This window comes from Pezoporus flaviventris, unplaced genomic scaffold (genome assembly GCF_033815535.1).
Source record: "Pezoporus flaviventris isolate CSIRO_AGI_PZ_B2104156 unplaced genomic scaffold, CSIRO_AGI_Pfla_v1 ptg000026l, whole genome shotgun sequence".
NCBI lineage: Eukaryota > Metazoa > Chordata > Aves > Psittaciformes > Psittacidae > Pezoporus > Pezoporus flaviventris.
In genome coordinates this window covers 2,876,282-2,890,768 of record NW_026892574.1, presented here as the reverse complement: position 1 = coordinate 2,890,768, position 14,487 = coordinate 2,876,282, and the positions used below count along the sequence as shown (strand labels likewise).

Genomic DNA, 14,487 nt, shown 5'->3' with positions numbered 1-14,487 from the left:
AGACTCAAATCTACAACAGGTTTTAAAGCACAATAGGTTTGGAGTGGAGTAAGAGCACAAAATATTTTAGCTGCAGAAAAACAACAGAAGAGATGAAAAAGGTAGTAAGACAAGAGGAAGGGGAGAGACAAAATGAAAGCATGGGTATAAACAGGGCAAGATCAGGAGGCATCCTGGTGGAAGGCAGGCACTTCTGTGTGCTCTGGGAAGAGACAGGAATTTATCAGATAGGACTCCTAAAATAAGCCCAAATAACAAAAAAGGGCTTAATTTCCCCTGTTTGTAGAAAACAAGAGGCCTAAAAAGAAGACCATTCAAGTAACAGAGGCAGCATAGGTGCAGAGAGTTTTGGCAGTGAAAACAATGAGGCTGAAACAAAAGAAAACATTACTTTCCACAGAATGTTGTCAGCCTGAACAGACGCTATTTGAAGGAGGTCAGAGTCAAGTATGCCAACTGTATTTTCAAACAGGATGAGTCATTTTTAGGGCCATTAATATCTCCAATTACACTTGCAAACATGACAGGAACGTGACTGCTGTCAGAAGCAGGAAGAAATTCTCACTGCCATCACCAATGTCCCCTAAAAGCATGGGCCACTGCCCATGGCTGAAGTCTGCCTCTCATAGATGCCTCATCTCGTATCTGAGGCACGTCACACACATTCATGGTCTCAGAACAAGTCCCACATTCTCATGCCCATTCACACAACAGCTTCTGAAAAGGCTTCCATTTGGATTAGAGGTACCTTTGTCAGAAGCCGCTTACCTTAGCAAGTACTGGATGTCATTGTTATTTAGCTCCAAGAACTTCTCGTATCTCTTGGCATAGGCATGGAGAGGGATCATTGCCATCTGAATGGCAGAGCGCATAGTCTCACGTAGTTTTTCCACTTCTGGTTCGTGCAAGCCCACTGAGTCAAGCAAAGGTGTGCCTGTGATAGCTACATTCTCCAGCACATACTGGAAGAGGAAGGAGAGAGATCTTTCATGACCAGGAGAGATAACCATGCCTGCAAGGGGTGAGGCAATCACCCATGGCACCTTTGGGAGCTCATGCAGTCTTTCTGCACTGTGTCAGGAATTGTTTTATTAGCTTTAAGTTGCCCCCACTAAAAAAGGAGGCTCTAGGGAGATGGGTCTTCCACAGTAACAGGCAGGATGCACATGCAGAAGAGATCTGCACCAGACTGACAGCATTGGAAAAAGTGCTATTTCCTTTATGAATCTGCTTTTACCAGCTGCCATTCATTAGGGTAACCAGGCTACTTAGGACATGCCTCCACAGAACCTGCAGCACCAAAACAGAGATTGCAACCACTTAAAATAGCTACAGAGCTGGGGAGCTTGCAGAAATCCTGTCAGAAGAGAACAGCATTAGCACAGTGCTGAGCCCAAATTAACTTAACTGGATTTCCAACTATCTACTTCTACAACTCCCTCCTTCAGTACAAGCTCAGGGGTGTCTATGCCAAACTGCAATGCACTGAAGCTTGCACAACTGTATCACCGGGGATGCTGTTCACCTTCTCCAGCTGTGGGACAGTGCGTGTTGCCAGGATTCCCTCATCAAACAGAGAAATGAGGGACTTCTCAAAGCTCTCCGCAGGGGGGCTGAAGTGAATGCCACTGGTGTCTAGCACAAGGTCTGTTAGAAAAAGTGGGTACCTCAGAGGCCTGCAGTGGGAAGAGACAAGGAAGAAGAGGGATGTTTTGTGAGACAATGGCACACAATTATATTGCTCTGGTGCTGATACTAAAATGCCTACTGGACAGGAAAGCAGAGAAGAGGTAGACTGTCCCATGCAGATTAAGGCATGAAGCACTGCATTCTGAATTTACCAGCAAAGACATTTAGAACTTTTGTCTCTGAAAGGCAAAGGAAGTGTCAATCATGACATACTAAGACCCCCAAAAGTCATAGCCTTATCCTGAGAATTGGAGCTGCTTTATAGAAAAAAAAAAATGCAGATGCTCTTCAAACCAAGCATCCAGCATTTCAAATCTACTCCTAAAATGCACCTTCTAGAAGTTAGACACAGTATCTCCCAATCTGGTACATTACCAGTGTGGCTCAGGATCAGCTGAAGTCAGTGTCAAGACTTCCACAGATTTCAAGGTAAGAGCTCTCATGTGAGTGGCAGCTTTTTACCTATTCTTCCTGTTTTCAATTTCTAAACTTTCCTTTTTTCATACCCTAAAGAACAGAAATCTTAAATCGATACTCGGTGGAACAGAATTCTAGGCACTGTGACAACCCAAATCTGGTATTCTTTAGAGATGTCAGGCTAGATCCTACTCCTGAAACAGGCTAGATGCTACTCCTAAAAGCAGCAGCAATGCCTCCTGGTATTTTTCCTGGCCTCCAGGAGAAAAAAAAAGCTACTAGTAATTATTTGCTCCTCTGCAAAAGCTGGAAGTGGCTGATCTTCAACACACTATGTCAAAGTAGCAGACCTTGGTTCCGAGGGGCTGCCTGTATCACTAACAGCAACTTGCTATCTGTACTAACAGAGCAGCCAGCTCAGTGCCATCTTCCACACTCAACCAAATGTGTCAGGTTGAGAACTGGATGAAAGGGCCCAGCCTAAGGTCCCCTCACAGTAGAAAGCTTGCTTGTACAAACACTAGTCAGAAAGACAACGGCTCTGTTCTTTCCACCCCTTTTTTCTCTCCCTTCCTTACCTGTAGGGACTATTGATGAGGTCATCTCCCCATTTCATGTCCTGTGAGCAATTCAGGACAGCATGGCAAGCATCCAGCACAAGTTGGGTGAAGCTGATCAGTGAGTTCTGGACCAGAGACCTCAGAGAGTCCTGAAGCATGAATCTGATGCGGTTCATCAGCTTACGCAGTTTGGACACCAGGTAGACATCCCAGTTGGTCTGTTCCAGTCTGTACCAGTCTGTGCCTGCTTCTTTCAAGTTGCTCGTTATTGCAGTCGTTAGAGTATCAATCCAAGTATCCTTGAGAAACATCTGAACCTAGGGCAGAGAAAAAAGCAAGCTGTGTAATCCCCCAGGGATGATGGGAAAGCAGTATCGCAAGGTTAGCTGCTAGCTGGGGCTGCTGGACCTTTCTCTGCTCTGAAAGGCAACCGTTCTTTCAGAGCTGGGGCAGCTAAACAGTAGCTTTCAAATCCATGCACACAAATGTGGCATCTGAACCTGAGCATGCAACTCCTCCACTGACAAAAGACCTACAAAAAAAGCACCTGATATTAAAAAGCAGGAGTGCTCTATTCTTTCTTTTTATGCACAGTGTTTCCTTTTTGTTCTCTTTTCTACAGAGCAGTATCCCCGGAGCTGCCTGTGTCAGGGTCCCTTTACAAAAGGTGGGCAGACAGTATGATGAGCAAGGAAAGGACAGAATATGGTCTCCTCTTGACAAGTGAGGAGAAAGAGGGGGAGAAGCCAAGGGCAGCAGCAGTCTGCAGTGTTTTAATTTATAAAAATACCACTTCTGCTCCACAGGCAGCTGCTGTTTGTGGCTAATAGAACAACCTCAGTCACCAAGCGGATGACAGCACTGCCCAGCTATAGCAGCATGGGACTGGGAAGGACCAGCTCATGCCCTCTGCCACTGATTTAGTGTGCAACCCTGTGCAAGCTCCTCTGTGTGGCCACCTCCAGGGTGCAATGGACTGTCCTCATCCAGAGAGCAGAAAGATCTGCTGAGAGTTAGCACAAAGTTGCAGATTTTTGTTCTAGTCTGCTTGCTGTCATTGCAAGCGGAGTAACTAAATACGTAAAGAACACAGGGTGTAGAAATGCATTACCCCCGTGAGTGCTTCAGGGGAGATCAAAGCTCTTGTGACTTGCAGCTGGACAGAGAGAAATTAAAACAAAACCAAAAAGGAAACTTTTGAGTGCTCACCAGGACTGTGAGCTGCATGGAAACAGGAGGAGGAAAGCTCATTACTGCCCACATCCCAATGAATTTGACACACATATGCAAAGTTCTCGCTGCTCCACCCACTGTATCTCATTTGAAAGCTCATCCATTTCCATCCAGGGAATTGCTCTGCAGCTGCTACATCTGCCTAATACACACTGATGGCCCTGCTGGCTGCTCCATGTGCTCACCCCCCACGCTTCCTCTGCTCACCTCAGTGAAGGTCTGGGTCTGGATCTGTTCAAATTCCTCCAAGCAAACACACTTGGCCAAGGCTGTGTTAAACAGAGACATGATGGCTACCTTGTCACACTCATCTTGCACCTCTGGAAGGAGAAGGATGACTTCTGGCCTCTTCAGGAGTGAGACAAAGTTGAAGTCTTCCTTTTGTTTCTTAAAAGGATAGTCTGGGATACAGATGAGCCCTGGCACCGAGAAAGAACATTACTGCCTGCAACAGCCATCCCAGCTTCTGTTTAGGTGGAAGAGTACAGCTCCCTTTGGGACAGTGCTTGGGAAAAGGGCTCTCCTTTGATGCATAGGCCTTATCAGGTAGCAGCTTCAGCAGATAGCTGAGGGAAAGCGAGTCTCTGCTCTGCAGCAGACACTTTCTGCAGGCTCCCATGGGGGCTGAGGGACTGCCTTGGGTCCTGACCTTCCTACGGCTTTGGCCATGAAAAAGATCACAGGATTTGAAGAATCATTCCACCGAGGCTTCAAGGCAGAGCCGAGCCATCTCGGCTGTGAGAGGCTTCCTGGGGACCGCCTCAAGGCTATCCAACCTTGGGGGTCGTGAAGTGCACAAAATACCACCCCAACCCCTCACATTTTACTGTGGCCATTATCCTCCAGTTTGAGACTCTGGAAAAGCCTGAGCTCTCTTCCACATCTGAGGTATGGCACAGCTGAGCCAGCCCAAGCACAGTGCAGAGCAGAAGGCAGTTAAGCTAATTACACTGCCTGCATTTGGTGCCATTAAGGGCACACCTGCAGAGTTACTGCAGATTTGCTGACAGATGATAATGTGTTATACTGAGGTAACACAAACATGTAAATATACCCTAAAAAAGAGCAGACATACTCAAGTCTCATCTAATCACCTGACACAGCCCCTTATGAGCCCTAGCCATTAACATGAACCTAAAAGTTTCTAGAACAAAATGTGAATCCTATCAAAGACAAGAGGTCCCCATAGCCATGCTGAATTCCAGCTGCTTCACTGTGTTCCATACCTTTCTCTGGTACTTTTTCCTCCTCTTTGTCTGGCAAGGTGACATAAGAAAACACCTCAGGTTTGGAAGCGACAGTTCTGTCAAAACTAATCTTGTTCAGGGTACGTTCATAGTCTAATCTCACTTCTTTCTCCAGGCAACACATATGGTCTAATATCCTATTACAAGACATGGAAACAATGATAACTCAAGGTGTCTGAGCAGAAGTACGTCTGGAGCTTTACTGCAAACCCCATCCTTCACTCCCTCCCTCCTGGATCTGCTAACCCTGAAGCTCACCTACTACTGAATGCATTAGGAGAGCTATGCAGACGATGAAGCAGCCAGCAAAGCTATCAACTAGACATGTAATGGCAGAGGCGAGTGGGAACCTGAGAACTATGACTGCAGCCTTCTCAAGTGCCTTTTCTACTCAAAGCAAAATCTCCACTGGGGAGAAGCATTACAATGGCAAGGGGAAATCAGCAAGAACTGGGGAAGCTAGCTGGTAGTTCTGGAAAAGCTGGGCTACCCAAACTGTCCTCCCAACTGCCTCTTGCTGAACACCCCTTGACATCGGTTTCGTCAGCCAGAACACGTGTGTAAGTGCTGAAAACCTGCTTTATTTGTAGGAAAAGCAAATAAAGGAAATCATCATACTCCGCCTCAAGCACAGTACACTTCTCTAAGCCTATATTTCTGCTCAGAGACTGATTACTCTCCTAGTCTCTAGCTTAGGCTGGCAGACCATTCAGCCCTTCACACCTTCCTGTCTCTGAGCAGGGCAATCAGTCATGGCTGATTCCCAGTGACACCACCAACGGCTCATGATTCATCAGTGCAGAGACTCTTAAAACATCTTCCTGATACGAGCTGCATCTTAAAGAGACGCTCGATTATATCCAGGTGGAAATATCCTATTCTATCTGCTTCACCCTGTGCAGATCATCTTTTGATTTGTTTTAGCAGCTATTAATAGACAGAAGAGTCACCACAGCCAACTCTCTGGGGACAGCTGGTGGTCTGCAGATCAATCCAGCAATGACTGATCTGTTCCCTGGAAGCACAGGGAGACAGCAAGGTCAACTATGCCATTTCTGTCCAACCTTCCTGCTGTTGAATGCCACTTAATTGCAGGTCTAAGCACGGCTCGTGGATCTGCATATGAAAAATACATCTACTTCACCTGGGAATACTGGCAGATCACCCCCCTGTACATGTGCTCCGGGAGCTCTTGTCATACCTACTTCTGATGACACTCTGGGCAAGAGGGGGGTGTGCATGTGCACAGGCTGGAAGGCAGATGAGATCCACGGTCTATGAGCTGGACCCTCAAGATTTGCCTCCACTGCCACTTGTTTGTAGCCCTATAAAGTCCTACAGCGTTAATGGACTGAAGGCTGAGATTCCAGACATGTACTTGATACCTTACCTCTTCTCTGCTTTCCTCAGTTCGGGAGTGTTCATAGCCAAAAACTTCATTCTCTGCAGACTCTCCTCACTGATGCTATTTAGACCATCCGTGGGCATGCAGTCCACATACAAGTTATAGAGAAGCAGCGCCTGCGTCTTCTTACGCAAGTTGTCAGCAGAAACTACTCTCTGTGCAAACACCCGAGGATCTTCAGCCAGAAACAACAGGCAAACACGTGGCACCCAGTACTGACATGGCAACAGTGGGGCTCTTCCTGGGAAATGAACGCAAACCTTACAGGAGTCTACAGGGAAAACAAAACTCAGAATGGTTTGGATTTCAGACAGCAGCTTTTTGATGGGCAATGTAATTGGGCTGGCTTACTGGAGATCAAACTGAGGGGCCAAAGTTGAAGACAGCAAGAGGCAAGGAGCACAGAATTAGCAGTACCTCCAAACATTTCAAGGGGGTACTTCATCTTAATCTGTCCATGTTCCCCTTCAAGATGGTATTGGCCTAGAAAGACCATCATTTAACTGTTCTTGCAGGCAGAAAAGATGGGAGACAGAGAAAAAAGAAAGATACCTCCAAAGGGAAGACCTCAAATAGGTTGTCAAATTAAGGTGTGGAGTTCTCTCCCCTGGAAGTTTTTTCTGGACAGGTTGAGCAGACATGTATCAAGAGTGGTAACAGGGAAAGGAAATAAAATGAGGTCTTGATGTCCCTCCCATCCCCACCTAAGATTGTGCACTTCAGAGTATATGCCAGGTCCCAAAGGGCCCTACTCAAAACACACCTTCTGAAGTTACTTCTCCATTGAGGATGGGTCTCCCTTCCTCATTCCACACCACTCCATTCTTGGTTTTACGGACCAAGTAGAGCTCTGTCTTCTTGTCGTAATCCAGAACACCAACATCAATCCACTGGTAGATCAATTTTGGGTTTTTAGGGTCCTCTGAGCGAATCAAGGATTAAAACAGGCTTAGTCCATTCTCCTAGGGGGCTACAGCAAAAGGACTTCCCTGATCAGAGTGGTGATGCTACATTTACTAGTTTGAATCTCAGTCAATCTCTCGTGATTTCTGCTGCGATCAAGTAAAGAACAAACTCAGATCCTACAGCTTACCATTTCCAACTGTTTGCACACACCAGAGCCCTTTGTTTTCCTCCTCTTATCTCTGTGGGCTCCTTGTGGACCACCTTCCCACCTCCTGCTTCAGGCACTCCCACTCACTCTTTCCAGCTATAGCCTCATATTTGGGTCCTGTGTGCCCCTAACATCTTCTTTCAGCCATACTTGGGGACCTCTCTGCTTCCCAATTCCTTCAACCCTTGATCCAGGACCCCTTATGACCCACATGGGCTCTGTGGTGATCCCATTCCCCTTCCCCATGGGTTGTCTAGCCCTGTGTCTCCACAAGCTCTCATTGGGAGTGGGTGTAAAACCCTGTATGTTCTCCTCCAATCTATTACTTCTCCAGGTTATTCCCAGGGCATCTAATTCTTGAATATTCAGATCCTCTTAAAAGTTGGGAGGCGCTAACCTGACAGATATATATCGAGATCAATATAGATACAGGTCAGGATAGTGTTACATTGAGGTTGAGAAGGGATGCTATTAACCACTGGACTACAGGAATTTGCAACAACACTGGCACTATACAGACATCAGCGGTCTCACCTTCCTCCGGGCCCAGGGGTCTGACTACAGCTGCAAGCTGCACTCAGCCATCACATGCTGGCTGGCTGAGATTCCACACAGCTTCTGTTTTACGCTTAGATTTTGCAGACAGCCCTGCCTCTGGAGGTTGCTCCAGAGCTGTAGTTAATATGCATGCCAGTTCCTATGCTTTAAAGCTAGTGCATTTGTGATGATATCAGCTGCAGCCATAACTGGACATTAGTACAGCTGTACCTAGTGATGCCTTCTCATTGGGAAAGCTCTGAGTGACAGGAAAACAATGTCCACATCACTTAATTTGCCTCAGATTTACTACTTGGATTTTCACTGCTGTCTGAACTTGACTTCTGATCCTGCCCTTGCAGTGAATCCAGGCAGAACACACTGCATGTAAGTTAACCAACTTTATGATGATATCTACACACCAATAAAGTGAAATTTTGACTGTACTGATTTCCAGGCACAGAAGCAGGAGGGCAAAAGGCAGAAGCTAGTACTAAAAATATGGAAGCAGTCAGTCCTGGGAAGGACTGAGAGTTGATGAGACCTCTGATCCCTTGCTCTGACTGCCTGAGCCTGGTCAAGATGAAGTATTGCTTTCTGCTATTCAGAGCTAAATGCATCAGAATCTAAGTGCTCCCTTTCCTGAACAGGCCTGAAACCGTTAACATTGTCTCACTTGAGCACCAAGTCATTCAAGCTTTACCGTGTCCAAGAACATCATCTGTAGGTAAAAGTGCTTGTCCAGGCACTGGCTTTCTATCATGAGATCCTGGTTCCAGTCCTAGTGAGATCCACTCCTCTGGAGTTCGACAGTCATACTCCTCATCATCAAATATCTAAAAAGCCAGGACACGAGTGAAATTAAGTCTTACTTCAGAGAGAAGAAAATACCCCATACAAAATGTTCTGAGAGGAAAATTAACACCCAGGTCCTAAATGGCTATAAAAATGGGAAAGAGTCCCAGTGCAAAAGCTGTGCTCATCTCAGTCTTCTCCCAGGCAACAGTACCTGTACCTCTAGCCCTTTCCTAGGAAGCACAGATCCCAGGAAAGACCCTCACCACCTGCAGAGATCTCGTGCAATAATACTGCTGACTCCTCCATTCAGAAGGAAGCATGAAACACCACCTTTTCTTCGGACACACAAATGACAGTGAGGAGCACCCTCAAGAATTATCAGTTCTGATGGAAGTTGCGGGCCCCCTGCAGAAGACGCTCAGCATCTTGTGGAGATTCTTCAGGGCACAAGCCTGCTCTAAAGCATTTCCTTGTTGTATTGCCTGTTGTATCAATAAAGGCCAAGCGTCCTGCAACTGTCTGAACCATCCTCTGGTATCAGCAATGAGATACATCACAAGTGCCAAATGTGCTCTCTTACCTTTAACGGGAGGTAGATGGGAAAGAGAGGATCTTTCTTATCCTCAGTTGTTGGCATATTGTCAGGATCATGGTGCCTTGGCATGAGCTGATTGGAGTCTATCCCCTTGCTGGATAAAAGCTGTGCAATATCGAAGCTGAGATATAGCCGTCTCCTCCTGTTTTGAATCGGAATGGGAAATAACCACTTAATGCACCCAGAAGGGCTCACAAGCTACAACTCCACTTTCAGATCATGTATCCCTACCAGTAAGGAAGTTTTTGAACACATGGAGCTGCATACATGGCTATTTCTACCTTCACTTATAGAATAAATACCTATAATGAACATCTAGTCCAATTTATAAATTCTATACACATATATACACTATGCCAGTATTTATAATCTAGAGCATACAGCAAAACAGAAATTAAAAACTATGAGAAAAGGATAAAATAAACACTCTTTAAAAATATATTTTCTTCCTGCATCCCAATGAATTGTCTTGTGCACCCCCTGCAATGCACATCCCCCACTTCGGAGACCACTGCCTTGCAGGACAGTATTTTCCTAAAGATTTTTGACATGTCAAGTCTTGAAAGCAGAAATTAACACCCTAATCTGCTCTGTTCATTCCATAAAGATGTCTCCGGCTACTTTCTGGTTACCTACCTCTCTATGTAAATGCTCCGAGGGCACTGCCCTGGAAGCACTTGGTAAGGAACCTGCACTTTGGGGTTATATGATTGTACTGGGAAATCTGAGTTGGTGAGGTTCTCAGTGGTTGGTCCCATCACTTGCTTATCCAGCACACTTCCAAGATCCTCAGGCATCCTGAAGGTTGTGACTAAGAGACAGAGAAACACACATGTGAAACCACCAACCCTGCTTTACATTCACACACACAAGAGAACTGTGCTGTCTCCTGGCTTGTCTGCAGAAGTCATTTCACCAAGTTTATGACAGAAGTCAAGTAGGTATCAAAGGGGAAACAGAAAGGAAGACCTTTTTTCCCCACTACAACACGTCCTTACCGTTTTCCAGTATCAAAGTGATGGCATAGAAAAAGCCTCCACTGAGAATTACTGTGATGCACCTTCTTAGGAGGTAGGGCACTGACCTGGCTCTAAGGAGCTCTGTTCTGGTCCCAGCTTTGCTACAGACTCTCTACAAGATCGTGGGCAAGTTACTGTCTACAGTGCATGGCTTCCCTCCCTCTCAGAAAGGGGTGGGATTCCCCCTGTGCTCTGGGGGGGCCTGAGACCAAGAGTCAGTTCTAGCTGGGAGGAACTCATTTAAAATGGTGGTAAAGGAATGCTGCAGGAGAGAACAAGCTGCTCAGGTCATTTTTAGGTGCTGAAGTCCCTATTCACACCTTACTTGGGACTAACCTCCCCTCAGTTTCTGCTCAAGCAAACCTCCCACTCACATCTGCAGTGGTGTGAGAAAAAACTGAGTTGAACAGCCACCAATCTCACGATTCGGCCAAATGTTTTCAATGGAAATTGGACTAAGCAGAAAGTATACATTTCCAAGAGTTGGCTGAAACCAAACCATGTCATTTACCCCATAAATAAACCAAACTGTTCATATTGCTAAACAAGCTGCAAATAATAGAACAGCAGCAAACTGGGAATTTGAAGCTTAACCTAAATTAAGTAATTGCATGCAAGCTTTAAAAAGCACTATTCCCTAGACAGAGCTAAGCATTGACCTAAAAATAGATTTTAGCGGGGAGCTTTCCATTTGATGAACTTTCACACTCTACTGAGGATAAACTTAAGACTCTGGCTCGTAAGCAGGTTTTCTGGAGGTCAAGCTTTGGACCAGATCCTTCACTCTGCTCCATGTGCTTCTGCTTGCATGGTGCAACCCCTTGATTTCAAAGCAGTTGTGCAGAGCAGCCAATTATACTGAAGCCAGATACATTTCAGGATGATCAGGTACAGAAAGGGTCCTCTAAGAGGTCATTCCCTTTACCCTTCTAAATGGTCCCTGACTCAACCCTTGTAGCTGTACTTTGTCTGCTTAAGGAGTAATGGAAATGGCCTCTGAACTGGCTCCTCTCTACTCATCCCTCTTAGAAAGGGTGCCTAGCTTGCAACAAATATGATCCAAACACTTGCATTGTCCATCCCAATATGTACCATTTACAACAAGGTCAAGGAATTCCTAAAATGCAGGTCCTTAGCTTCATACATATCTCTTGCTTAGGGTCTTCACAGAATGACCCTGATTAATATTTGTTGTCAGGGAGCACAGCTGTTTCGATTTTGTCACCTCCATCCATTATGGCTCTTTGTGCACTATCAACTATTTATGTCAATACTTAGTGTTTCATTTGCATTTACATTTCAGCTTGATAGCTTCTTCCCCCTTGAAGGAGCAGCAGATCATAAATAGAGATCTGTCTCCACTTGTTAGGGATGAGTCTAAGCTTGTCAAGATTCACTTGAGGATGCAGTCATTTGTCCTCACTCATGAAAACAAATGTCACTTCCATGCACAGGAAGGTGGTAAATATAGTTACCATCTTTCTCAAAGACTAAAATCCTCTCACATGTATGCTTTCTCCCCACCTGCTGCCAGCTTATGATCCATATACCCAAGAGTGTTCAAGGGGCCAGGAGAATGCTGGCAAACTTTTGTTTTCCTATTTTTGAGCATCCATGATACAAGCTCTCGTAAGCAGGTGGGACCAGCAGCTCTGTATACACAGAAACCCCTTGCATCTAGAGACTCAGCTGTTGCAGGGTGCAATTGGAAGGAGAATGAATAAATGAGAGAGTACCATGATTTTGGCTATGGGCACCTAAACTCCGAATATAACTCTCACATGCAGGTCCCAATTTAACAGGAAAGGGCACTGATGGCTCCATATGCAATGACAACACATAGAACTGGAGTGCTCTCCTGGCATACAGCCCGTAAGACCGTAATGCCCGTAGGCAGCAACATGGTCCACCCTGAAGCCTGGGGGAAGTGCATATATGCAGGAAAAATGCAAGCATGGTTTTACCACCCAGTCAGATCACTTTGCTCCGCCTCTAAATTCACTTTTCAGAGACATTCACGCAGCTAAGTACCATTCCTGGGCACCGAGAGGAGAAGGAAAGCAAAGCACTAATTTAGTCATCAGCCTAGCTCCCAGCATACTCATTATGGCCAGCCTTAAGAGTTATGGCTCCATTTCCTGCCACATCACATTTCCTCTCAGGATATTTACCTTTAGGGGTGTGCTGCTCGAGGTCCGCCTCTTTTAGCAAAGCATGGTGTATTTGGGGGCCAGCACAAACATCCTGAAATGCAGCCTGTAAGGGAAGTGTCAAAGGTAACAAAGCACAGTCAGAGGGTGCGTTAAAGAGGTCCAGAGAGACAGTGAGACTATAAAATTGACTTTACCAGAGCTTTAGGGATAATTGAGACTGTGAGTAATGGTCAGAAAAGTCTCAAAGAGACACAAACAGCTGAAACTTCAGCCCAACACACCAAGAGGCAGGGGTTTTGTCAGCAGAGATATCAGCTTAAGATGTGGACTGGGGCAGGCAGTCATTAGGGTTTTACTTCCAAATATCATCTGCAGTCATAACCACATGCCTGCCCTGCCATGCTGGCATCCTAAACCTGGGTAACATCACGACAGCAATAGCATGGGCCACTGAAGAAGGCAGCACAACTACCGTCATGAATGGACTTATGGCTTCACTTTGCAAGAGTCAAGGTCTTGCACAAAGGCCTCTGACCAAAACGAAGGGCCAGGACCTCGGGTGAAAACTGTATTCCTCTATACCAGGTGTGCTATAGGTCTTTCCACTTTAGAAGGACAATGGTAGGAAAAGAATTGCTCTTTGCACTTACCCTTGAGATGTTGGAGGCTGCTGGAGTGAGAACTTCAGCAGAATACCTCTTTTGTCTAAATGCTAAGTATTTCCTTGGCCCCCGTTTGCAGCTATCAGAAACCAACAAACTTGTTCCTGCTCTGCAGTCTAGGCATGAAGCCTCCCGCTTGGTATCCGGAGGCCTGGGGCTCCCACCCAGAGAACTCATCAAATCCTTCTTTGCTTTATCCATCTTCTTTGGAGAACAATGCTGTGATGCAACCCTGAGCTTGCTAGAGTGGAAAACATTAAAAGCCTGTTAAATACTGTAACTTTGGCACTCCTCCACACCCTCCCACCACACTGGGGATGGGTGACTTGCTAAAATGAGTGGGTAACAAGGCAAGTTCAATCCCCTGCTTCAACACCAAGCTTTGCTTTCATGACCTGGGGTCCGCTGGTCTCACGTCACTGACTCAGTGATTCACTAACCCTGGGGAGTGTTTTGCTGCTCCAGATGGATTTTGGAGGGGATAAACCAGCAATATACACATGAAAAGCTACTTTTCTGAAGCAGCAGGGGCTTCCTGGATCAGTGGCAGCATTCAAAAGGCTGCCAGGAGAATCTGAGTAAACTGGGACTACAAGAGAAATGCTTCTGCTGCACCCAAATCCCTTAAAAATCTTGTCACGCTCGACTCCAGTGGGAGTAGGCTACAGCCTAAATACCAACACAGCTACTCCCAGGTTTGAGTCTGACTCTTTCATTTAAAGAATTCAGGAGAGATGTTTAAGTATTGCCTAACAAGTATCAAAATACAGGAAGAAGGTCCCCTCTCTCCTCCTGCAGGGGGCATTTTTGATGGTGATCTCAGCACTTCCACCATGGGAGAAGCAAGTCCACGCAAATACCACAGCTCTATGGCTTGATTTTAGAGAAGCCTTCATGTGCTGAGAGAAACTAATGAAGAGCAGCCCTCGCACTTCTGGCACGACAATAGTGCAACCCCTGATTTTAGGCTTGTCTAAACAGAGAGATGACTACTCTAAGTAATGAGTACATTGTGGCTCAAGTACCACAAGCCCCTCCAGCCTCCACGCACGCACGCC

At 45.9% G+C, this 14,487-nt stretch overlaps 1 protein-coding gene across 1 annotated transcript in view; it reads right to left on the bottom strand.

The window, feature by feature from the left end:
* The window catches only part of DNAH1 (dynein axonemal heavy chain 1), a gene marked incomplete at its 5' end in the record, with an annotated part of 52,845 nt that extends 39,149 nt beyond the window's left edge, over positions 1–13,696 (bottom strand). The window contains 12 exon segments of the mRNA XM_061458206.1: positions 769–962; positions 1,526–1,676; positions 2,685–2,983; positions 4,107–4,318; positions 5,126–5,283; positions 6,537–6,792; positions 7,315–7,473; positions 8,906–9,038; positions 9,581–9,737; positions 10,232–10,406; positions 12,786–12,858; positions 13,418–13,696. Of these exon segments, the coding sequence (XP_061314190.1) occupies positions 769–962; positions 1,526–1,676; positions 2,685–2,983; positions 4,107–4,318; positions 5,126–5,283; positions 6,537–6,792; positions 7,315–7,473; positions 8,906–9,038; positions 9,581–9,737; positions 10,232–10,406; positions 12,786–12,858; positions 13,418–13,696 (2,246 nt within the window).
* Between the last annotated feature and the right edge of the window lie 791 nt (positions 13,697–14,487).